The sequence below is a fragment of the Stegastes partitus genome, unplaced genomic scaffold (genome assembly GCF_000690725.1).
Source record: "Stegastes partitus isolate 25-593 unplaced genomic scaffold, Stegastes_partitus-1.0.2 Scaffold2126, whole genome shotgun sequence".
Taxonomy (NCBI): domain Eukaryota; kingdom Metazoa; phylum Chordata; class Actinopteri; family Pomacentridae; genus Stegastes; species Stegastes partitus.
The window spans coordinates 16,617-41,450 of NW_007579857.1; the positions used below are offsets into that span (position 1 = coordinate 16,617).

The 24,834-nt window shown below is 47.0% G+C and overlaps 1 protein-coding gene across 1 annotated transcript in view; it reads right to left on the bottom strand.

Moving 5' to 3' along the window:
- LOC103374040 (verprolin-like) overlaps positions 1 to 24,834 on the bottom strand; it is a 50,914-nt gene that overhangs the window by 16,095 nt on the left and 9,985 nt on the right. Inside the window, exons 2-4 of the mRNA XM_008304059.1 lie at positions 8,456 to 8,610; positions 3,304 to 3,448; positions 1,661 to 1,867 (exon numbers count right to left, since the gene is read on the bottom strand). Coding sequence (XP_008302281.1) covers positions 1,661 to 1,867; positions 3,304 to 3,448; positions 8,456 to 8,610 — 507 coding nt within the window. The remainder of the gene's footprint in view (positions 1 to 1,660; positions 1,868 to 3,303; positions 3,449 to 8,455; positions 8,611 to 24,834) is intronic.

The following is a 24,834-nucleotide window of genomic DNA, read 5'->3' on the forward strand; positions in this document are numbered from 1 at the left end:
CAGGATTTTATATTGCAATGAAAAATGAGCCCACGGTGAGTAAAAAATGTGTCTGGAGACAATAAAACGAAACCGCCTGAAGCTCAGAGGGTTAAATATGCGTCTCTGGTCATTGTGTTCGGTGTCCATGAGCTGAGGGGAGCTATGTGTCTCTTTAGCTGGTAAATGTTCACCAACCAGCGGCTAACTCTGTCTGGGTGTCAGTGGGTTTATTCATCACAGCTTTAGTGCTTTTTTTTTTTTCACTAAAAACAGCTGCTTGCTGCATCTGGAAGTGACACTGATGAAGCTGGTGAGAGTGAACTAAACTCAATCACTCCACGGAGCTGAGGGCGACCGCGGAGCCTCTGATAATTATTTGTGGATTTGTCACTGCGAGCGACTCCATTCGCGTATGCATCTTCATTTGATCCGCTGTTAATATAAAAATATTGATTATAGGTGGCTTAGACGGCTCTCCGTAGATGAACATAATCCCAAAATCCCAAATCAATTTGACCAGATCAAGCAAAGGATCGACAAGAATACTTTATTTCTACTCATCTGGGAGTAATAACTAGACCACTACTATTACATCTGAAATGAGAAATAGCAAATGAATTCACCAGTGAGCCCAAACTGTTTCTAAGAGAGGATCAAAAGGTTGGCATGGCTGATATTTGAAGTGCTCCTGAGTCTATTGTGGCTCCGGAGCCAGAGGTTTTTCATTTTTTTCACTCTGTGTGTTTGCAGCCAGCGGAGTTGTGCAGCTGGCTGTATGAGTCCGACAAACAAACACCAGGAGGCCTCAGCTCTCCCCAACCTCCCACTGACAATGGACATTGTTTTGGAAATGGCTTGAGCCAGAAAGACCAATAGAGGAGGCTGGGAGGTGGGAGGATTGGGTGAGAAAAGAGAGAGATCGGGGGAGACATTTTCCCTGCCAGGACCTGCTGTTCGGGCACAATAAGTCCAGGCAGCTGTCTGGGACCTGTAGGGAGGAGGAGGAGGAGGTTGTGTTTTTATGGATGTGCGTGTGTGTGTGTGTGTGTGTGTGTGTGGAGGGGGGGAGTGTATGTGGACATAGAGATAAGGTGGCACTCTGGAAAGGCTTGTGAGAAGACAGAGCATCTGTCAGCCCAGTGATGTTGAGACAGGGCAGAATGACGCACAAGCGCACACAATCAGCAGTAAAACAGGTGCAGGGAGGCAAACGCATTGTAACACACACACACACACACACACACACACACACACACACACACACGCACAGAGAGGCAGAATCCAGCCTGCCATGAGGCCCGATTATGGCAGGGCAAGATGTCGAGGGACCACAGCGACAGAGAAGAAGAGTCGAAAACAGAAGAAGAGAGAATAATAGAGATATAATGGCGAGCATTAGAGCGGCGGGATGAGGGAACAGTGAGGCAGAGAAAGGAAGTCAGCCCAGAGGGAGGCGAAACAGACAACCTTGAGATAATCTGCGGGACGGGCACAGGGAGAAAAATAACCTTATCAGAGCAGGAAAACAGAAGGCACGCCGAGCGGTGAGAGGATATGAAAACACAGAAGGGACGGCAGCGGAAGGCAGCGAATAAAATAAAAAAACACGATAAATGTAAGAGGAAACGTAAGAAGGCTTTAAAAGCTGCAAAAGCAAAGTGGGATAAGTGGTATTCACCAAAACCGATGAGGCCCAGGGTTTCCCCACGGATGCGGGCGGCGCCGGACGCCACCTCCCGGATCTGCTCCACGCTCTGGACCCGCGTGCCCTCCCGGAGAGCCTGGTACAGCCAGGTGTTTCGCCGGTAAAGGTTAAGGATGTGGCACAGGGTGGAGTCCGCCGTCTCCTCCACAGCTGCCGAGGGAATGTTGCACACAGCGATGCCTGGAGAAAGAAAGATGAATATATATCAAAATAATCCTTAGGAGGGTGTTGTGAGCATACAGGTGGCCCTTTTATCCCACTGAATAAAGATACCGACTGGTAGCTCGTTGAACTTGTGGCCACGTCCCCGAACACATATCATCGATTTAGACAGAATTAAGATGTGAGCAAATTTAGGCCAATAAGTGATTCATTGTGAAGCTCCTCCACATGTGAAATCCATTCAAATCAATCAATATTAATCGTTAAACTGATGATTAAAGCCTCCAGAGGAAAAAAGAAGTTAAAAAACATGAAGCTCCAAACTGATTTCCAGTTAGAGTTTTCATAACCAGACAAAGCATCGCATTATCATAATATCATCCACGGAAAGACGTGTAAGGATGCATTAAAACAAGTTTGCTGTCAAGATCTCATCCAGCACAGTGTTCACAATTTTTGTTGCCTTCAGGCACTTTAAACCCCTGAACTTATGGTATTACCTTGCCTCTCCTGCAACAACACACATTTTTTATTTTTTTTCTTTCTGCCTTGCTCTAACACTTAAGCACTCCTGCCTGCCCTCGCTCTCCTCTAATGTCCTCATCCCACTCTGTATCTCCGAGTAGCAGCACAGTTGTCTCTGGACAGCAAAAAATAGCCAGAGCCTGCTCAATCAATGGGGCCTTTTCTTCTCCCCGAGAACAGCCGTCATATCAGCGCCGCCTTCTCCAGGCATGATAGCTTTTGACTCCTGCGTTGCAAGGCAGAGCGCCTTCGGTGAGTGGGTGGCAGTTAGACACAGTATCTCGCATTGGCAGGGAAATGGCAGCTTTGTCAACTGTAAGAGCTGTTTGAGCCACCAGCCTGCTGATATAAGCCTGGGTGGTGGTTCAGAGGGAGAACTGAACTCTTCTCCTCCTGCGCCTCTTTCGCTCTCCGTCCTTCTGAACATTCTGGCTCGCGGTGGGATGTCTACAAATCATCTGACTGTTTAATTCAGCCTCTGATGCAACTCTGAAAATCCATACAGTAAAAACAAGGACGCCGTCTGAAGCCGTTCCCCTCCTTCAGGGGAAAATCTCTATCAACTGTATCTTATTTTGACGCCTAACTGCGTCGTGTCTTTTGGACAATCAGTGCAATTTTTCCGAACGCTATAATGCGGCGATGTGATGATTCATCCCCTCAAGATTCACTTAAATGTGATTACTGGCGCCGGAGGTATTGCATGTCGTTAACAGACAAACGATCAAACAGAAAAATAAGCAGACGGCGCTCCCTATAGGGAGATCGATACGACATGGGATGAGGTACATTTCAAAGCAACACAAAACACATGAGATAAAAAAAAAAACACCCTCATGCATAGAAACGAGCACAATGGAAATCCTGACATGACTTCTCTGCGATAAAACCACGATGCATTCTGGGTATTTTGCTCTGAGAGTTCGTACCAAGCTCTCCGGCCGCCTTGATGTCGATGTTGTCGTAGCCGCTGCCGATGCGGATGATGATGCGTAGAGCTTTAAACTTTTCCAGGTCCTCTCTGGTCAGGGTGATGGTGTGGTACATCATGGCTCCCACCGCCTCATTAAGCACCTGCAGACACACACGTTTGTGAAATTTAGCGTGATAACTCAATAAAATGCCATTTCTCTCCCCGACTCATTAATCTTCCTGTTGCTGATCCTTTTGTCCATTCATTCGTTTGTTGGTTCGTTAGGGGCCGTGCAACGTATGGCTATTAGTCCATTAGGGCACATAAGAACCTATGACAATCACAAGATCGCATTCCTTTCAGAGGAATCATGGAAGTCACATGTCTGGCATGACTCCGGACACTTTAGAGAGCGTTTAAGATTTCACGGCGAGAGGAGCTGCAGACGTCACATGGTCACCAGCAGCCCTGACACGCTGTCCATTTAAAGACCTGCACTGGGAAGGGAAACAAGTCATTATATTGTCTCGCGGGGGCAGCACTTCTGCACGGTCATCACAATCGCACTCAGACCCCGAGGGCGTCTATGGATTCGTCCAATTGACTAGACAGAGAGGTCAAGGCAGCCACTGATCACAGGATAAACCTGGAGGTATGATAGCACAGCGGGTCCAAGGAGTACGAAGTTGTACTCGCTGCACCGAAAACTAACTCACCAGCAGAACTGTCATGATTTCAACTGTCCAGCTGTCCTTGAACGCATCATGTGTGACTGTCGGTTTCACCAAATCTAAGCTTAAAGTTGTGATATTTCTTCAAAATGACTTAGTCAGAAATTTGCCAAATGTGATGCTTTCATACAAACCAGATTCTTCAGAAAAACAACAAACTCTGGACTCCTTGACTCCACCGTGAAGCCCTCAGTGACTCACATTCACGGAGGCTTTTTGGTTTCACTGGGCTGAACTGCAGGCAGTGTTTGCACAGAGCAGATACGAGTCGAGACAAAGTGAGAAACAAACTGAAAATGTAGGTTTTTTCTCCCCTTATTGGGAAAGAAATAATCAAAGAAATTAAACTTTTTTTTCTGTGATTTATGTCATTATAACTCTCTTCCTCCAAAATAAACAATAATTTGAGGTCTTTCTTCTTCTGGCCGTGGTTGTGCTGTTTCCATAGATGTGCAGGACTTTATATTGCAGTGAAAAAGAAGCCTGCGTTGAGTAGAAATTCAACAAAAAACATCATGACGTACCCTGCTATGTGTTTCCTGTTTCTTGCACATTTTCTAACAAGGTGTACCGATGAAGAAGCCCTTCAAAACAAAGTTGTGATTTTAAGCAGCATGAATAGATGTAAATGTATGAGGGAGTTGCAAGTTTCAGATCAGTTTTAATTTTAACTCCTATCCAAATTATGAAATCTGATTTTGAAAAAAAAATGGCTACAGGTTACTTAAAGCATTTTCCAGATCAGCGCCTTATAACTGACCACATGGTGGCGCTGTTGAACATGACTGACCCAACCTTCCTTCTAGTGTCACTAAGATCCATTTTTTTTTGTTTTAGTTTTTAAAGATTTCCCTCCTAACGATCAACCATCTCGTCATAAACTGTACTCAGGTGAAACATTTGCCGACAGAGCCGTGTCGCCCGAGGCCGGCCGTCACCGTGAAACACTGCTCCTCTGCCACTTAACATGGACAAGGTGACCTGGCCTGTGATTCAGCCTGATGCGGATCTAAACTATTTCCCCTCAGTATCAGCCGCAGCCCCTGTCAGCGCCTAAATAACAGCTCCGCGTTCACCTCCAGCCAAACTGCATTAGCTTTCCTGTGATTAGTAGATTAGCTCTGAATTTCCATACTGCTTTTATTAGAGCCGTGTCCTGGACAAGCCTCGCAGATACTAGTTCAAGGTTAAAACGCTCCTTGCACACATACACACTATTTTCTCTCCCTGCGCGCCGTGGCCTGAGGGTCTGGTGTTGTTTTTGAGCCGGAGAAGGAGTCTTCCACTATGACGGGAAATTCGCCCTGAATGTAGTTTATTATAATGGAAACTCTGACCCAAACTATATCCCCCACCCCCCCCTCTTCAGTGTAACCAAAGCTTTATTGCTTTTAGCATCTATCATTTCTTATGATGCCTGGACTCTCCTGACAAGGCGGTCAGGCCTCCCCGTTTGGCCCGGCTGAGCGTGAGAGAGGATTCTGTTGCAGAGTTTTGATTTGCTGATGGATGCACATACTGTACCGATGTATGTGTTTGACTCTGTGGCTTCCCGGGGAGGGATTTTATGGCTATGAAATCATCCCACCAGTGATCGGGTTGGATGCAGCGGCGATGAGAGCTGGCTGTAACGCTGAGAACAGACTTTTTTTTCTTTTTTCCTCAACCTGGAATGAAGGTCGTGTTGCTCAAACTGTTGCTTTAAGGCTGACATAATAATAGCTGTAAACAACACTGAAAAGCAGCGCACCAGAACGTGGAGTTTGCTATAAAGGGGAAGCTATGACCCCCCTTTTTTTTTGACTGCATCTTAAAATACACTTCAGCAGATGCGAGCAAAAGGGAGAAGACGGCATAAAAGAAAAATATTCCTTGTCGTAACGGGGCTAACATGACAAAGTAAAGCTTGAAAAACAAAAACAGCTGTACACTCCAGTGAATGTGGCCTTAAAGGAATATTTTGACACTTTAGAAAGCCCGCTTTCTCACCAAGATTTACACAAAGACATAAACGCTGCTTTTATCACGTACAGTAAAAGGAAGCTACGACTAGCGGCTGGTTAGCTCGGCTTAGAGACAGACAGCGGGAAACAGCGAGCGATGCTCCGTCCACATTTCAACACCCTAAAAACACAGTAATCAACATGTCAACTGAAAAAAAACTGTTTAAATTGATATGTCATATGCTATAGAAGGCTACGGGCGTTGTGAAAAATGGCAGGCTAGCAGTTTCCCTGTTTTCAGTCATTGTGCTAAGCTAAGCTAAGTTAAGCTAAGCTAAGCTAAGCTATAAGGTTGCTGGCATTCACCACACTGACCTGAAATTGCAGCAAGAAAGTATATAAATACTTCAATTAACTTGAACTTATTCTATAATATATGTATTTTTTATAAACTTTCTGTACCCGCAAACAGTTTCTGGGTGTTTTTTTTTGCTTATTTTTATTCACCATGGGCTCATTTTAAACAGCATAAAGTGCTGCACCTCTATGCAAACAGCACAACCATCGCTAGAACTCAAAAATATTATCTGGGCAGTACAAAATTTCACGATGGAAAATGAAAGTTGCAGTTCTTTGATTGTTTATTTCACAAAAATTTGAAAAGCTCTGGTATGAGCATACACAACATTCTTCCAAATGCTCATGGGTGGAAAAAAGAAAAAAAAGATGTTGACTCCACAGGCAGGAGATATTTAACAAATTCTGTTTGTTCCATAATTTGTTTCGGTAATTGTCTCACGTCTTGTCTCATTTTTGTCACCGCTAAATCACTTATGGCTTCATAATTGTGCCGAAGAGAAAATCCTTTTTTATTTTATGATTATTTTTGGTATAAATGAATTAATAAACACAGCTTTTACAGAATTTTTAAACAACACATCTAGACTTTTAATGAAATATCACAATTTTTATTTTCCCACTGGAGCCATAGCTCACATGTGATACGTTGAGGGACCATCGGAAAGTTTAAAACATGCAGATTATTCCTGTTTTTATAGCTGATAAATGGCAGAATTGTGGCTACCTTTTAAAAAATATGTCTCTTAAACACTCTGGTGGATTTTGTGGTTCAGAGATTAATCAATAGAAATTTAATTGACAATTTTGACAATAAGTAGTTAAATATCATTATTATTTGCTGCTTTATATGGTTACACAGTTTGGGATTATTGTCTTGACAAAACAAGCGATTTAAAGATTTTTTTTTACTACATTTTTAAGATTAAACAACGAACAGAACATAAAACCACCCCACCACGTGCTGACATTAGCGGTTATCGCTTGCGGCCCCGGAGCTTCACACCACCGCTGGATGAGCAGAGTCAGGCCGTGTAATAGGCCAATATTGACTCTGTGCCATATGGGCCATCATCCAACTTTTACAATCCACATGCGACTATGAGGTGCAATGGCTGTGACAAAGACGAGGGATCATCGACCTTGGATGATAACGCCGGAGCGGCGCAGGTGCTGCATGCAGGATTTGGCCTCACTGGAGTGCTATTGTAACTCCATCCTGATGAGCATTTGCCTGAATGTTTTATCATGTCTCTATCGCCGCAGAAATAAGGAAGTGACACAACCTCAGGCCTGTTCCATATTCGACCCTTGGCCCAGTCTTTCATGTAAGTTTCTCCATAGTCGGGCGTAGAGGGGGGGGAAGTGTGGCAGCTGGCGTCTGCCCTGACAACATCATACTGAAACTCCCAGAGTTATCAACACTGCATCTCCGCATCCACGCCGCAGAAAGAAGAGATTGGACATTTTCAATCTATACCGCCCCTCTGGGTATCTAGACTGCAAGTTATTACTGTGAACTGCTGAATATGCTGGCGAGGTGCACATTACAATCATGTTTTTCCTGATAAGGCAGTGTTAAAACAAACAAAAAGCCACCCGCTCCCCCCTTCTCCTCACCGCCCAAGGTCTTGATTGAATTGATCTCTATGCAAATGCTTCTTTTTTAATATGTCCCATTTTCATAAAAACAGCGAGGGGAAAGATGTAGCGGCTCTCACTCTGTCTGCAGATGGAGAGATAGCACTCGGGTGATACCCATCTCCGTGGCCATATATTGTTTTGCAGCCACAGCGCTGCATAAAAAGCAATAAAGAGCGTCTACAAGCCAATGTAATTACACTGCATCCGCGCCATACAAGACTCTCTATTAGAACAATGGCACTGATATAGGCATCGCGCTCTGTGCCACAAAGTGACATTAAATCATAATGAAGCCACTATATTTTAACTGGCAAGTGTGCATGGGGCCAATATAATGCGCTTCACATATCAGCGCTGTGATGGAAAAAGAAGGAGGCAGACGGGAGTGAGTGGCAGGTTTCATTTCTTTATCAACTTTCCGCTGCAGACTACAAGTGAAGCAATGCGTGTGTGTGTGTGTGTGTGTGTGTGTGTGTGTGTGTGTGTTTTCTACCTTCTCGTGGATCTCTTGTGTGGACTGGGCGTCGCAGAAGGCGACGGTTGCTAAGTCTTTCAGGATGGGCATCTCCACGGTGCAGTCACGCCCGTCCAGCAGGGCCACCAAGGGGCGCGGGTGCATTGGCCCGTTCATGATTTGGGGCCGAATACCTGGAGAGAAAAAACAAAAAGAGAGGGAGGATTATTTCAGGGACAAGCGATCATTTGTTTTAGTGACTGTCTAGACACATAAGCCTCTCAATGCTCATGTTTTAGAATTTTAGCAAAGTCATCCTTTAGGTTTCTGTTCTTGCTGCATCCACGTGGTGAAGATGTGAGAGATGATCAAGAACAACCGAAGCTAATATTACACAAATGTAAGTACAAATAGACGAGTACACACAGTTACTGCAAAACCACCCACTTTGTGCAGAAGAAAATTTCAAAAGTTCAAGCCAAACATTTAGTGTAACAACTAAGCTACACTTTCCTGCCAGCTGGATTCAATTCATTACTCTTTTCTTGAAGAACAAAAGACTCGGATAATAATTACCTGCTCTGTGTGTGCAGTTGTTTGTGTGTGTGTGTGTGTGTGCATGAGCTGATCAGGATGTAGCGGGAAGCAGAGCTTCTCCGAACTAACAAGCGTTGCTCAATAAATCAATGCACCTACTCAAGACTGGATTAGAACACAGCCTCACTTACAGGAATCCGTTCAGTCGTAAGGCTCCCAAACACAGAGGAACTCTCACATACACTACGCGCTATATGCAAGAGCACACGCACACTTGTTCATACCAGGATTAACATATTCTCTTGCGTGTCGGCATGACAAGTGCGCGCACTCTTTGGATGTTCTCATTTCTCAGTTCAGAAGCGAGGATGCTACATTTGCCTCAATATGAGTGGAAGCAGCAGCTGTGAAACAGACGACGAAAAAATAAAAAGAAGAAGAAGAAGAGAGAAACACTGCAAGCTACACCTTTAGAAATGAGTTTCACTGCTGCCCTGCCTCAAAAGAGCAATCTATCATTGAAATGGAGCGCGTTAGAGAAAACGCTACAAGCCCGAAACAAACCCGCAGCCAGCTCGCATCTGCACTTGACAAAGTGTGTGTCGCAATTTCGGTTGTGTCTCCGCTCGGCTCGCTCTCCCCTTCCCTCTCGCCGCTTTTCTCATTTGAAGCGTGGAGAGCCGAGCTCCCCCGTGGGTCGACCTTCTCACACGTTTCCACTGAAGAAGACGTGTCGCGCTGAGAAGACAGACAATTACCGGCCCCGCTTCATACAATGTTAACAAGTGAGGAGCATCAATATTCATGCTGCTTCTGAGCGGCGTGTAGCTTCAGGAGCCAGCCGGAGGACGGATGGACCTGAGGAGGTTCCCCGCCGAGCACCAGCACCCCAACACTGCGCGGGGTCATGATCCTCGCTCATAGACAGCAGCTCTGGATGTGTCTAAGCTGACAAAACATGCGAGAAGTCAAGCCAGACAAGATGTACAACAGCGAGATCCCCCGTGGATGTTGCTGTGCGATTTTCATGACATCACCTTTTCTTATCTGGTGTTTTTCTGCTCTCCGTTGGCTCGGCTGCCGAGATCTGTATCTGGACGCTTACGCGTGACCTCACTCCGTCAGAGTTAGCCAGAAGATTACAGTGACGTCATGGTGGCGATAAGGAGAGAAAGAAAGAAAGGGAAAGGAGAGGAGAGGTGAGGTGGAGGAGGAGGGCTCATTAGGGACGTGCTCTTCGGGATTACAGCAGCGGAGGAGGCCGATTAAGGCAGATAAAGGTGAGATTAGGAGATTTAAGGGTGGGAGAGTTGTGTGTGGCCACGATAAAAAAAATTTAAAAAGGCGGGAAAACAAACAGGTGGGAAGGGGGGATGGAGGGGAGGGAAAAAAGTGAGAATTTAAATGTAAAACGCATAAAAACAGACTAAACACTGCCTGTTAGCCTAAAGAGCTCCCAGGAGACGTATCAGAGAAGAAGAAGAGGATGAAAGACGACGGTAGAGGCGGAGAGAGAAGCCCCGGCTGACGGAAAGCGAGCAGTCCAGCAGTGCAGCCTCTTAGGGCAGGAGGTGGGGAGGGGGATGCATCGCCGCGGAGGTGTCGTCTCCCTGTGCCTTCCGCCTGTTGTCATGGTGATCACTTAACAGGCTTTGACTGCCAGTTTTAATGCACTTTATTTTTGGCACCGCTGGCATCTGCGCCCGAGAGTTGAGGTCGGAGGCGCAAAAAAAAAAAAAAAACGTCCACATCCCCCCTCGCTGTGTGCGGCGCTGAGGGGCGGAGGGGATGTTTTCTCTCTTGACACGCAGACAGCCGCCTCACCTCCCTCCCATCCATCCCCCCTCCTCACCCACCAGCCCGACCATCAACCGCCATTATGGCTTCCTACCCACTTATCACGCTCCCTGTTCCAGACAGGTGACGTGACAGCGGGAAAAAGGTGAGGCGTGGCGACTCGGCTGCCTGTGGCACGTCTGCGAGTGACAGCTCGTTGAATATTAATGGAGACACCTGGTAAAGACTGGACAGCAGCGGCCGAGCAGCGGACTGGTGAGGGCGTCCGTTTGGCGTCTGGCCGCACCAGAAACACGGCACACGGCACGGTCAGTGGGTCAAAGGGAACAAAAATGGCAAAAAGAAATGTACTGACTCAAACTTAGGAATGATTAACTGATTAGCTGTCGAGTATGAAATCAATCACTGAGTATTCTGATCATCGATTTCATCAGAAAAGTGATACCGTTTATCTGATTTGGAATTTAAAAATGTGCATCTCGACAGTTTTTCCCTCATAATTTTAACATTTCTTTGATTTGAGCTGATTAGATTGAGGCTCTTTTTGTGGATTGTGTAGCTAAAGATCCACAAGTGGGATGTTTGTCATCTTACGTTGCACTATTTCGTAAAAAATCCTCAGATTCCAGCTTTTTTTATTTGAATATTTCCATTTTTTTTTAAAACTCCCCTACGACAGTAAACTGAACAGCGTCATGGACAAATCGAGACCTTCGAGGATCCTGGGCTTCGGCAAACACCAATCAACATTATTCAACAGTTTATCGACCGAAAAGCGAGTAAATTAATTGAGAAAATAATCAACACGTTGAAGCTAATTGCTAGTCGGAGGTGTCTTTAGGTTCTCAAACCACAGAAGAGCACGTCGAAGCTGTGACTTGGGGCAATGAGCCTTTCCCCACTTCTTCTGACTCATCAGTGGCTAAACAATTAACCCCTTAATTGCGAGAGTAATTCATTAACTCCACCCCCACAGTGTATATCAGCTGGACATGTGGATTTGCATGAGGTGACACAATGCAGCTCGAAGTTGCATCCGACCACGAGAAGACAGAAAGACACCCTGAACAAGCTGATGGACACAGTTCGGATTAAAAGTTGTGTGAAGATGAAAACAACGGGACAAAAAACCCCTCTAACAGCAGGTGTTGCTCAGCTGATTGATCCCAGCTCTACAACCTTTGTACACAATCATGTGATTCAAAGGTAATAATTCCAAAAATATTGACTGAGGGCTCTCGGAAAAAGAGCCACAGCACCCATCGCCCTCTCCACCACGCCTCATCTAACCGGCGGATGCTTGTATCTAACGATTACAGACAGCAGTGGGTGTGCAGGTGAGAGATGCTGTGGATGAAGCAGGAGGGGAGAAGAGCGGTTGGCAGGCTGCGTCAAACCCTCCGGCACAAGTTAGATAGGCTGAACTTCATGAATCATCCACCGGGTTTCTCTGTCTCTCTCTGACCTTTCAGTCTCTTTAAATCTCCCCTCCACCACCACCACCACCACCACCACCGCCACCACCACCACCTCCTCGCACATTCCTTCCTGTTACATTTCATAGTACCGTCTGCAGAGTTGTATTTCCGCGGATCTCTCGCCGCGCGATACCATCTCCTGACAGCTCCCTCTTTTGCGCCGTCGTCTAAGCTCAGTGTGTCCGTTTGCTCGCTGCATATCTGATTCCCTTTATCTCCCCTTTCACGTGCACCTCCTCCCGACCTCTGCTATCGTTCCTCGGCTGTCTTTTTCACCGATCACCCTCCCCATCCCCTGGCTGTCGTTCCCTCCACCTCAGCTGTCACTCCTGCTCTCCCGTTTCTATCATTCCCCCCCTTCTATCCCCGTCGCTCTGTCTTCCCATAAGCCGGAGCGTGTATTTGTGCGTGCGTGTCCTCCTGTGTGACAGATTGATTCTCACTCCGCTGATTTTGATGGAGAGGAGATGATGTATTCGGGCAGAAGAGGGGGGAAAGCAGGGAGGTGACAGGCAACACTCCCCTCGTGGTAAACTGACAGCGTGTACATCAAACCAGTCTCAACCAGAACCATTGGGTCTGTCAGCGGCACAATACCACCGCGCCCGTTCCTGATGCGCTCATGACACCCTTATCAGCACCTTTTCCCGCTCGGCGCTGACAGCACGTCTGTGGTTTGTGCATCTAGAATAAAGTATGTCATTATGCAGGATAGAAATTTTAAGGTGTTTGGATGTGCTGCACGACTGGGAGCGATTTGCATTTAGGTCCAATTTGAGCTCATAAATTGGGGCTGAAAATTTCTAACCGATAATGAAAAAACGAGACCAATCTGATCTGCTGCGTTTCATTGTAAATCAGGTGAAGTGTATTAATTCTAATTCCTTTAAACCAATTATACAGGGTTGTTTAAATCGGCTCAGCAGCTGTAGTCAACTGCACAGGAAGTTAAGACGATTCGTTTTCTACAGCGTCCTACAGCGCCGAAACTCTTAATCCAAAGTTGCTCTCTGTATATTTTTGAACATCATTACACCAGGAAACCTGGTTGCATAATGCAAGATATTTCTTTTCTGCGACAAAGACGCATGCATCCATCATAGAAAACTAGAAGTTGCCACGACCTACGAAGTCTCGGAAAGTCTACGAAAACTTTGCTTCACAACCCTGTAACCTATATAATCTTATTAAATCTGGATCTGATTTTCTTTTACCTACAAATTGTGGATGAAAAAGCAAAGCGTTCCAACAATAATTCACGAAGCAGTCAGCACATTTTCTCCACGTTCACCTGTCAGTTGGGATTTAAGTCATCGGACGGTTACGATCTCGCCGAGACGGAGATCCGTGGAAACAGATTTTAACCTCCACGCTGACAAGCCCTCTCTCTGTTCTCCTGTTTTAACACCTTGTCAGAGGCAACATGCGGGAATAAAACTGCCAGTTTCTCCGCAGGCTCCCGTCGCTGACCGCCTCGGCGCGCAGAACCGGAGACTCGAGTCGAGGGAGGAGGAGGCCTCGATTCCGGCGCCGCTCGCAACGGGGCTGGTCTCGGACTGTTAGGGGTCATGTCGGAACCGCAGGAGGGAGAGTGCTCTTAATTTCACTCCTCCATTAATTAATCCTCCACATTTCCTTGCCTCTGTGTTCTCACTTCCTCTGCTCGCTGCTAAACTGCTGCCAGACCGCGAATGTGTGCGTGTGAGCTGATTTGGGACGAGTTAATTTTCACTGAGGGAGGCAGCTGCTGTTGTGGGTTTACCTGCCAAAGGAATAAATGCATGTCGCACACATGCAGCCGTCCCCCCGATGGGTGTGTGTAATGACACACTCTGCCACATCTTGAGCTGCAACTAATGATTTGCTTCGCCGGTGATTAATCTTTGAGTTATGTTTTTTTTTTTCCCTTCTTTCTCCTAATTAAGTGATTGCACAGTCTATAGCATATCAAAAAATAGCGACAAATCAAGCAGATGAAGTAATCGGAGCTCCAAGTGATGTTTGGTTGTTTAATGTCACCAGTAAGATCAGTTTGAGATTTACTTTCCGCTGATTAATTGACTCATTGAATAATTGTTCAGTATTTGTCAAGGCTAGCCGCATCCCGCTGATCTTTCTGTACATGCTGCTCATTAATTATCTCCCAACGCTATGACGAATGCCTCTTCCCCTTAAACTGCTGTTTAAATTTATACTAGAACCATTTGTGACTTCTACGATAGCCAGAGGAATTTTCTGTACATCCCTGAAAAGCCCGGAAAGATTTATCGTGCGGGTTTGGAGACGATGAAAAGGAGGCCTTGAAATGATGTTCTTTAAAATTCCGTCCGTTGCTGCTAAATATAATGTTAGTAAAATCTTCCCCTGGACTGAAACGGTCTAAAAACAGAACATTTTTCTCAATTAGAATTAGTCAAAAATGAGAACTGGGTCACAATGAAAATTATTTTGGAAATCTAGGCCTCCAGCGCAAAAGGCTTAAAAGCCTCTTGATGTAGATCAATAGAATTTATAAGATTACTTCTTCTTTGCATTACTTTTATTCCTAAATCTCACTCGCTCATCAGTACTTTAACTCCCGAGTACTTGTGGAACCCGAACCCGGCCCGTGTGCTGGAGGCTGCGGTTCCCGAGCCAGCGACACTTAGTCAGAGTCTGGCAGCGGTACGCGGCAGAGCAGCAGCACCGGGAGATGAGGCCAGAGTTTCCATTATGTGGTGAAGGGAGCTGGGAGTCTCTTCCTACCACTGGCCTCGGCTGCTGGTGTTATGTTGCCTCCAGTGAGGTGGAGGGGTGGCGGTGGTGGTGGTGGGGGGGGGGACCAGAAGGAAAACAAGGGGGATGAAGAAATGAAGTGAAGAAGAAGAGAACAGAAGAGTCGATTTAGTGGTAACGGGAGACCAGACCAGCCCTCCGCCACGCTATCATCATCTGCTGCCACCGGTTACCTAGCAACCCCAAGCTGCTGTTTGCAGGTGGCTCCGTCTTGACAACAAGGTTGGGTGGGGGCTGCTGCCGCCACCGCCGCCGCTACTGCTGCTGACCGCCAACAGTTACAGCCATTTACTGTGCCACCCTGAGCACCACCGCGCTGACACATGACCCACATCCCCTCCCCGGTTAACACGTGCAGCCAGTTTAACAAGAGGAGGCTGTGTGAGGGCGGCGGACATGCCGATGGAGGGCCAAGCGGGTTGATAATACGGTTATGTCGCCGCTGTCTTGGGCGTACGATTTGTTGCGAACAGATGGTTCCATTTCGGCTGGTTTCCAAGTTGGCGAAACAGCCCTTCATATACCTCCAGCAGCAAGAGGTGCTGTTTAAAAAAAATATATAATCTATAAATTAATAAACCACTTTTTATTACATTTCCCTGCAACACTCAAAACAAACTGTTTGCATTAAAGAATCAACATTCAGGTCACGGGCTCCTCGTGATAAATCTTCACCGAATGCCTCTTTTTTTTTTTGGCCATTAAAAAATGGAAAATGTCATCGGAAGTAGATTATATCAGCTGTTGTTAATTAAAGCTAATTCTCCAAGTAGCTCGCCCAAAGGCCAAACAGAAACTTGGCTGTTGTCTGGCTAACGTCCTCGCTGCAATTTGGCATCTGTGCTCCATCCAAAGAGGGGAAAAAAACAGAAAAACAAAAAGAAAAAGCCAGTTGATAGCAAGCAGCGTGCATTCAGTATGTGATTCTGCACGTCAGCAGGACCGGCAGGGAGGTGAGTCCTCTCCACTTAAAACTTTCATGCATCACATATCAGTGATTGAAGCCACGAATTAGTCAGTGTTTGGAAGAAGGCGTGCAAAAGCAAGCAGGCTGGGTCAACTTCAGCCTGCTGCAAATGAATCAAGAAGAAAACCTCCACCCTGCTTGCGTGCGGCACATGTTCGTGTGGAGGCACATGCGAGAAAACACGGACACAACAAGAATGCACTTGTATGGATGTGCCAACTAATGAATAGGAACCGACACACAACCTTGGCGGGCTGCCAGCAGCTTGACTGAGGGGTAAAGGAGAAGCTTGGCATAATGCACAGATGTGCCGTTAGGGTCAAACAACACTTTGTTTTCCTCGCTGGAGTTTCCTTCCATTCCATATGGCACTCTGCCAGTCTGTACTCCTGCTTTACTGGGGCTGAATTACTCATTTACTACTTTCCTTACACACACACACACACACAACCTGCCACAAACACACACACAACCCTTCATCTGCCTGTGACAGCACGAGGTCACTGCATGAGTTGTAGTGGCTGAAGCGAGGGGGCGAGGGAGGGCGGGTATAAGCACCCTTTGTTGGCAGCCTCCTCCCTGCCCTTCCCTCCCTTCACTTCCCCAAAAGTAGCACACAAAGGCCACTTGTCCTGAGCTGCCAGTGCCCCACCCCTGTCACCACCCGGCTGCCCGCCACACCAATCCATCCCCTGCCAAGAAAATGAGCGCACGCCTGTTTTTAAATGGTACCCTCTGTGCGCGCCGGCGGGCCGGGGCCCTCGCTCCGCCGCCGGACAAAAGCGGGTGTCAACAGCATCCATGAGCACAAACCCAACGCCGGACCTCCCAATCCCCTCCACCCCCCCCCCACGCCTCAGGATTTTAGTATTTCTTTTCCCGCTCTTTTATTCTATCGCCGTTGCCCGGAGCTACGGAGGCAGAAAGAAAACGAACCTCGAAAATGACAACACCGGACCTCACCGACCGGCCACACAAACACATCACATCCCCCCATCACCACCACCACCACCACCACAACACCCCTCACCCTCCCTCCATCCCTCCCACTTCCCTCCCCAAAACTCCCACATGCCAGACTTTATTAGACGTCCAGAAAAGAAAACAGGAAACATGCTGCTTGCCTGGAAAATGTTGTCTCCACATTCTTCGGGCTTAAAGGCTACGCATCGCAGAAGATGATTGAGGTGAGGAGAGGGCAAAAAAGGCAAAAAAATAAAATAAAAAATATCCCCCCCCCCCAAGGAAAAAGAAAGTGGAAGACCCTCTGTTGTAATAATCCAAGGAGGGTATCCCCCCCTCCTCCTCCTCCACCACCTCCTCCAACCCCTCTTCTTCTTCTCCTCCTCTTTTGCTCCTTCAACCCTCCCCTCCCTCCCCCCTCTCGCTCCTCTCGGTCTGGCCCTCTTGGTGGTTGAGGGGTAGGGGTTTTTTTTTTCTCTCTCTCTCTCACTAAGCTCCCGGCTGCATCATCTTTTAGTCCATGCCTTTGAGGGCTGGGAGAAAAGAAGCACCATACACCCTCGGTGGCGGCGGCGGCGGCGGCGGCGTCCTCCTCCTCTCACACACACACATGCGCACACAAAACACACACTCAAGAGGAGGTTGGTTGGAGGAGAAGGAGGGAGATAGAGGAGGTGGTGGTGGAGGGGGAGAGAGAAGCTTTTGTCCTTTTTCTTTTTTTTTTTTTTTAATCTCCCAGGAAGAAAAAGGCTGCGGTCGGGGGGGAACACGATGGCTGGAAAACTCTCTGCTGCTGCTGCTGCTGCTGCTGCTTCCTCTGCTGTCAGCTGCTGCGCAACAACATCTATTCACTGCGCGTCCCCCTCTCTATGTCTCTCTCCTTTTTAGCTCCTTTTCCTCCTGCCTTTGTCTTAGCTGATAATAAACCACAAGCGGCTGGAGAAGAAGAAAAAAAAAAAAGATCTCGCCGAAAAAGAGAAGAAGAAAAAAGAAAAATCTGTCTAAATTAAAAGTGCCAGCTTGAACATGCAGAGCCGAGGCTCTCTCTCTCTCTCTCAGCTCGCACAATTTACTCCCCGGCTGCGTTCACTTCATAGGATCTGCACACATAACACACTCAAGCACAATCCCTCCTCCCTGTTTTTTTTTTTTTTCCTCCCTCCTCCTCCTCCTGCTTCTTCTTCTCCCCTTTTTTTTATGTTTTATTTCTGATCTGGACTCCACAGTGTTTTGAGAACGCCTGCCCCTTTTTTCCCCCCTCTCTCTCTCTCGCCCTCTCTCTCTCTCTCTTTACTCCCAGCCTCACCTCCTGATTATTTGGATTCCTCCTCCTCTGCTTTTTCCACTTTCATCCAGACCTCAACAAGCCCCCCCCCTCTATCGCCACACACATGCACAAAACACAAACTCACCCCACCCCGGCAAAATTTTATTTTTTTTATTCAGGGGTTGCAATAGTGACACACTCTCCCCTCCCTCCCTCCACACTGCAAGAACAATGCAACATTCAAGCCACTCCAGCAATAACATTACAGCTGTAGAGTTGGCTGTTTTTTTCGCACCATCAGGGAAGTCATCAGAGCCGAGTGTGTTAAGTTCACAGTTTGGTCCCCGGAGGGAGGGAAGAGGGAAGAGGGAGGGAGGACTGACAGATCGCTCTGCTGAACGACTGCGAGGATGAGCGGCTGAAAAACGCCACTGTTTAGAATAACAAAGCGAGGAGCAAACTCCACGGCGGCGGCGGTGGTGGCGGCGAGGCCCCCACGGATGCACACGCACCTCGTGACAAGCAAGACCTGACGTGCAAAAGAGTCCGGCACGGTCACGCGCCAGGCCAGATTATCGCTGACAGTGGAGTGGGAAAGGTGGAACAGCCAACAGGGGTGGGTGGAAGTGTCCATCCTGCTTTGTCTCCCCCCCTCTCCACCTCCTCCTCCTCCTCTGTGATGAGCGTTTTACTTCATACGTGTGCGTTTAGGTGATTACCGGGCCTGTTGTTTCTCAGCCCAACCAGCGGAGACATGGCATGTCATCCGAGCCACCGTCTGAGCAGTGACACATCTGAGGGAGTGTGGCCATCAAAGGCGGCAGCAGCAGCAACACACTTCCTGCCAGCCAGCCGGCCAGACACACACACCAACACACACCAACACACACTCGCTCTGGATGGAGTGTGTGTGGGGATACGGCTGCCCCTCTGATCTTCCTCCCTTCAATAACATTAGAGCAGGAGAAGAGGGCGGAGGAGGAGGGTGGAGGGGTGGGTGGGCGCCGACTGACAGCAATATGTTAATATGGTGGATCACAGTTTCCCCAAAAGACACGGAGCAGCTCTTGTGAGGTTTCAGATATTCTGAGAATAAGACGAGAGGAGGTGAATCCAAGAAAGGTTTTGTGAATAAGCGCTGCCGGATGCCAGGTCAGTCGGGTCAGAAGGTCAAATAACATCGAGCTCCGGAGTCAGCGGTTAAAATTGACCACCGCCGCTCGATTCACGAGGATGAAAAGCGAATTTTTCCAAACAGCAAACAGCTAAACTCTATTTTAGTGTTAGTCCACAGCAAATCATGGGCGAATAATTGCAATTAGTGAAATAAATTACTGACTTTAGGGTCCTGGGGGGGCTTTGACGCTACAAAGACAGCAGGGCAGGAGTTGAACACACTTCTGGAACAGGCCTGGGCAATAAAACGAAAGCACTATGAATGCATGAGTCCGGCTGCACGAACGAACCCCACCTCCTCTGATAATGGACCCCTTCGCCCTGTAGCTAGTCTGCGGCCGCCCGGGCTTCTTGCAGCACCCATGTGTTCCTGGAGAACTCGAACAGGTTTTGTGGTCTGACCTTGAGCCGGGTGCGTGCAGAAGTCCAGGTCAGCCACTTAGAACTTTAATCTCAGAGCTTCACCCCGGTTGCCTTCTTTATTTAAAGGTCCCACACTGTGGCCCCCTGTTCAGCAAATTAATCAAAGTCTCACATGTCCCCCACAGTTTTCCACTCGCAAACATGGTTCATTTCACCATGACCACATAACCACAACTTTCTTACAAAAAGCCCTAAAATCAACGAGCTGCTGATGCTCCCGCCCCCTTCAGGAAGAACACTCTGATTGACAGCTGCTTCTCTGGGCCGCCATTGGTCCGTTGGGTGTGAGGCAACACCTGAGTCGAATTCTTACTGGCTAGTAAATTGGTTAAATTCAAATTAAATCATTTGTTTTCAACTCATCTTTATTAAAAATGTATTGTTTATTCAAGTTCTTATAAATGATTAATAATTACTAAAAAGAAACTGAAATCAAACAGCTTCCTGTGATGATTTTTTTTCTGCTATTTTCCAGTTAATCATCAACTTATTTTCCTGAATCAAACTTCAGTCCAATGAAGCTGCCAGCAAGTAAACCAAACGGACAGCTGTGGGTATTAGATAACAGATGATTCAGTGTTCTTAACTTTTGAAATAGCCTAAAGGTAAGCGCTGCCAAGAAAGAAGCTGTCCTTCTCAAGGTAGGAAAGTGTATTTGTGGAGCTTGAAGGTTGATTTTTTTTTTCACTTATAAAAAAAAGTTCTGACCTTGGCTGTCGATGCATAAATCAGGCTAACCTGCGAGATAAAATATTAAAATACAGCAGGAATTGGCTAAACTTGCGTTCTTGTGATCGTAACCATTAATTTCTTTTTCCCTTCCTACAACTCTAGGACAACGTGGGTACTGAGGGGTTCTGCTGCGTGCAGCCACAGGCCCGGCGCTAACAAACAGCTCCAGAGTCCAGCAGTCGACGGTCATGTTGTTGCATGTTTGGAGGGGGCCAGTAAACACTAATGGGAACAGATTGCCACAGCAGGCCCCCCCCGCTCCCTCTACAAACACACATACTTCCTCTTTTAGATGAAGGGCAGCCAGATTTTTGGTCTGAACCAGCGCTGGCTCCACATCTGTCGGTTCCTCAGTCAGCCTCCACAACGCTGCAACCACACCTTTGAGCAAAAAGCAGCCATGCCACTTAATACAAGCCTTTGTACAAACCGGAGCAGATTTTTTTTGTTTGCTTTTGCTCCCCAAAATCTGTAAATGCAGCCAGTGTTCATTTAGAAAATTGAGGAAAAATACAGCGCTGAAATTTTAAAATATTCAGCGCGATGAAAATCTGAAAGTCTGAATTAAAAATTTTCATGTGAATTTTTGGTAGCTATAGCCTGCTCATTTTTTCATCTCTTTTCTCTTTTTTTGTTCCATTTTTGCTCGTCGCTTTGTGTCAACAACATCAATCAGTCTTTTGTGGATGGCACACACAAAACCCCGGTACAAATCTGTTGAAAGCATTTGGTTCTATTAAAAATCAGCGGAAAAATCTGGAAAACCTAAAACCGACCAGCCGTAGCAAACCTACAGCTATTGTGCTGTTTCCTTAGATGCAGTTCCCCCTTTTTTCTCCAAGCATAATCATACATTTTTCACTTCAAAGCCAGAGTTGAAGAATTCAGAGTTCAGTTCGCCCATCTCCCTCCTGCTGCATGACTCCTTTAAGCCCTGACCTTTAGCATAGTGAGACATCAAGAGCAGCGGTCACGCTCTGGAAGCCCCGACAAATGGCCCGAGCCTCCTTACAGTTTGTGTGGATTTAGCATTGAGAGGGAACCCTCTTCTTTAACCAGCCTAATTATACTGTATGCGCCCTTTTTCCTGTAAGCGCTGCAGCTCGGCTGCTGAGAGGACGTTGGATGTAGAGGCCTGTTAAATCCCCCTAAAGCACTTAAAGGGATTTTAAGAAAGCAAGTGGGAGAGCGAGCCAACCTGCTGCTTAGAGACGAGGCTCGGGCCGACCACATTATGACCAGAGGTTCAGGGGTTCATTTCACATGCTGGACGTGGGTCAACAGGGGTTCAGCTCAGCAGCGCTTCTCCCTCTGGAGAATATCCCCGGCCAGCTTTCAGAGTGGAGTTTTTCGTGCTTTGATTTTTCCTTCCCTCCCATCCTGAACCTTATCTTCTGGTGTATTACTGCCATTTTGACTTTTTTTTTTTGCAGTTGCAGCGATGTCAAGAGGATGTATACGGTTCAATGCTAATGTTGCAGCACATTATAAGTGAAGACAAATGTTTTCTCGATTAAGTTTTAGGATACGAGTCGCAGAAAAATGTCCAAAGACCCGAACAGTTGGTGTAAATACTGGGCAAGACGTTTCCTCGATCTCTAAACAAACTGTACAAATAAAACTATGACCATTCTACAAAAACAACAAGCTGCACGTAAGAAAACATGCATTTTTGGTCAAATATTATCTGGTATAAAACCTGAAACACGCTCAGGGCATTTTTCAAACTTGCTGCATTTAGACTCTTTTTCACGTCGGTGCGATTCGTTGGAGCTGATCCGACCACAACAATTGAACCTTGCACAACCCTCCGAGCCCCTTTCAGAGAAAGCGGTCGCAAATGAAATTCTAAAAAGGTTTGTTTGTGTCAGAAATGGGATCTGACCTCAGTTTGACCCAACCACAAGCCGTAGTCCTCAGGTTTAAACTAAAAAGCCTCCTGCAGCCAGGTACGCTTTTCATAATGGGTTACGGATGAATAAAATCAACAGTCGCTTGCAGAAAAAACCAGAAGCTGAATCAAGGTCTGACCCCGGCCGGCACTGAAGCACGCAACCTTCTTGATATTTGAGCAGACAGCACCTTTTCCAGGACCTTCTTTTTGTGTTTATTTTCTTGCTGCCCGAACACATCGAACCGACGAGGGAAGAAAATTGAAAAGTGATGCTTTTGTTTGAATTTACTGTTTTTAAAAGAAACCTGTAGGTTTGGAAAAGTCTTTAAAGAACCCCGATTGTGCACATTCACAGATGTATGGTTGTATTTTTTGGGGGGGTCTACGTGAATATGTTCACAGCTTTAATGCTCAAAAAACATCGTGCAGAACCTTTTTCTCAGCTTCTGTCTGAAGCACTCTGTTTTGGATACTGTCTCTTTAAGGAACACTTCCTGAAAAGGCCCGGCCTCTTCTGATTGGTCATCTTGCCTGACGAAACTGAGGTATCGTTGGTTCGGCGCCAAAACTCTGGATCTATCGAGGAAGCTGCATTTTCTTTCTTATAGGGGATTCCAAACAAGCTTTATGCAAATGAGTTACGTGATGATGTCAATAAGTTACGCAGGAAAACTCTAAACTTTAAATATTTCAGTAGAATAACTTCTCTCGGTGTCGACGTTGGGCTTTGTAACATTCTACGTCCCTAAATAACTACAAAACAATAAAGGAATGAGGAAAACCCCCCAAAAGCACAACATGGGCTCTTTAAACTCCAACTCTTCCTCGTGCACGGGGAATTAATAATGTCAGCGATCCCGTTTGTTCATTCAGCAACTTAGATTAAGAATCGAGACCCCTGATCCCATCCGCTCGACACATCGGTACAGTCGCTCCTGCTAACAGCCGCCTCGCTGCGTCGATGCGGCGGCAACAGGGGGGTCGTCACAGGAGGGGAGCAGTGGCGCAATTTTTGGTGATGCAAGTCTAATTTCCCCACGGTGAATATTTATTTAGGAGGCCCAGGTTTATCCACTGCAAGGCACCTGCCATGGTAGTAGCAGCCAGGGTAAATAACCCCCCAAGGCATGTATGTAGACACACATATACACAAGACCCCCCCCCTCCACCGCCGCCATCCCCTCAGCAGCGGTCCAGATAACAACCCTGAGTCAACACTGCCTCTCTGCTTTTGTTTTCTCTGCCTCCCCTCCTCTCTTTTTTTTTTTTTCCTTTTCCCTCCCACGTTCAAGTCCCTGCGGAACTGCAAGGACCGGGGCTGAAAAGATGCAGGGATGAGGGACAGAGATAGTGAAAGAGAAAGAAAGAAAGCGAAAGAGAGAGGAGGGCTAAATTACAGCATGGGAATGCAAATGAGTGTATTTTATTTGGGGGGAGCCAAGGAGGGCAGGCAGGCTTTATTTTCCAGGCAGGAACAGCCCCCCTGTGGCCTCTGGATCAGTTGTAGCAACAGCGAAGGGAAGAAAAGCGAACACTCTCAGCTCTTTTTTTTTTTTTTTTTTTTTTACTTGGGGAGGAATAAAAAATTGAAATGTAACAAATACAAAAAAACCCACAACTCTCGAAAGGCTGGCGCAGTCGTAAAATAAAATGATTTTGCTATGCTTTCACACCACCACCTCCTCCTCCTCTTCTTCCCACCCCTCCTTCCTGCACCTCCTCCTCCTCCTCCACCCAAAGACACACTAAAGTTGCTGAAATATGGGCACGCAGCCTGACCAAACACGCCACTGCCACCACCACCACCACCACCGCTGCCGCCGCCGCCGCCGCCACGGCCGACGCCACCTCCCCCATCTGGAAAAACAGAGCCGAGAAAGTGAACAAGAGGGAAAAAGGGGATGAGGAAGCGGGGCGAGCCAGCTGCAGGTGGTCTCCAGATGTGGTGGCTCTGGGGACAGGCCACTCCAGCGCTGTTAAGGGGGCGACTCGGAGCTCCCCTCCTTTTTCCTTCCATCGCTCCTCCTCCTCTTTCAGTGACAGGAGCCATCTGGCTTGGCAGGGAGAGTCGAGCAGGAGAAAAAAAACTCCCACCCTCCCAAGTGTGGCCCCTGCGTGCCACTCAGCAGAGTGCACGAGTAAATAAAATGCATGCACGTACACAAATACGCACACAATGCCTCCTGCCTGCACACCCCCCCCTCCAAAAAAAAGCTGTCACATGGCTATTAACCCATCGAAACTGCAGCCCAGCTGTGCTCCATTACGATAAATACGTCGGGGTCGCGGGGTCTTGTCAACAAGAAGTCGGCCATCAGATACTACGAGGTGTCCACTTACAGCCTTTTAAAGCTCACTTTGCTAAAGAGTTACAGCCATTTTCATCATCATAAAACCCCCTCCCTCCCT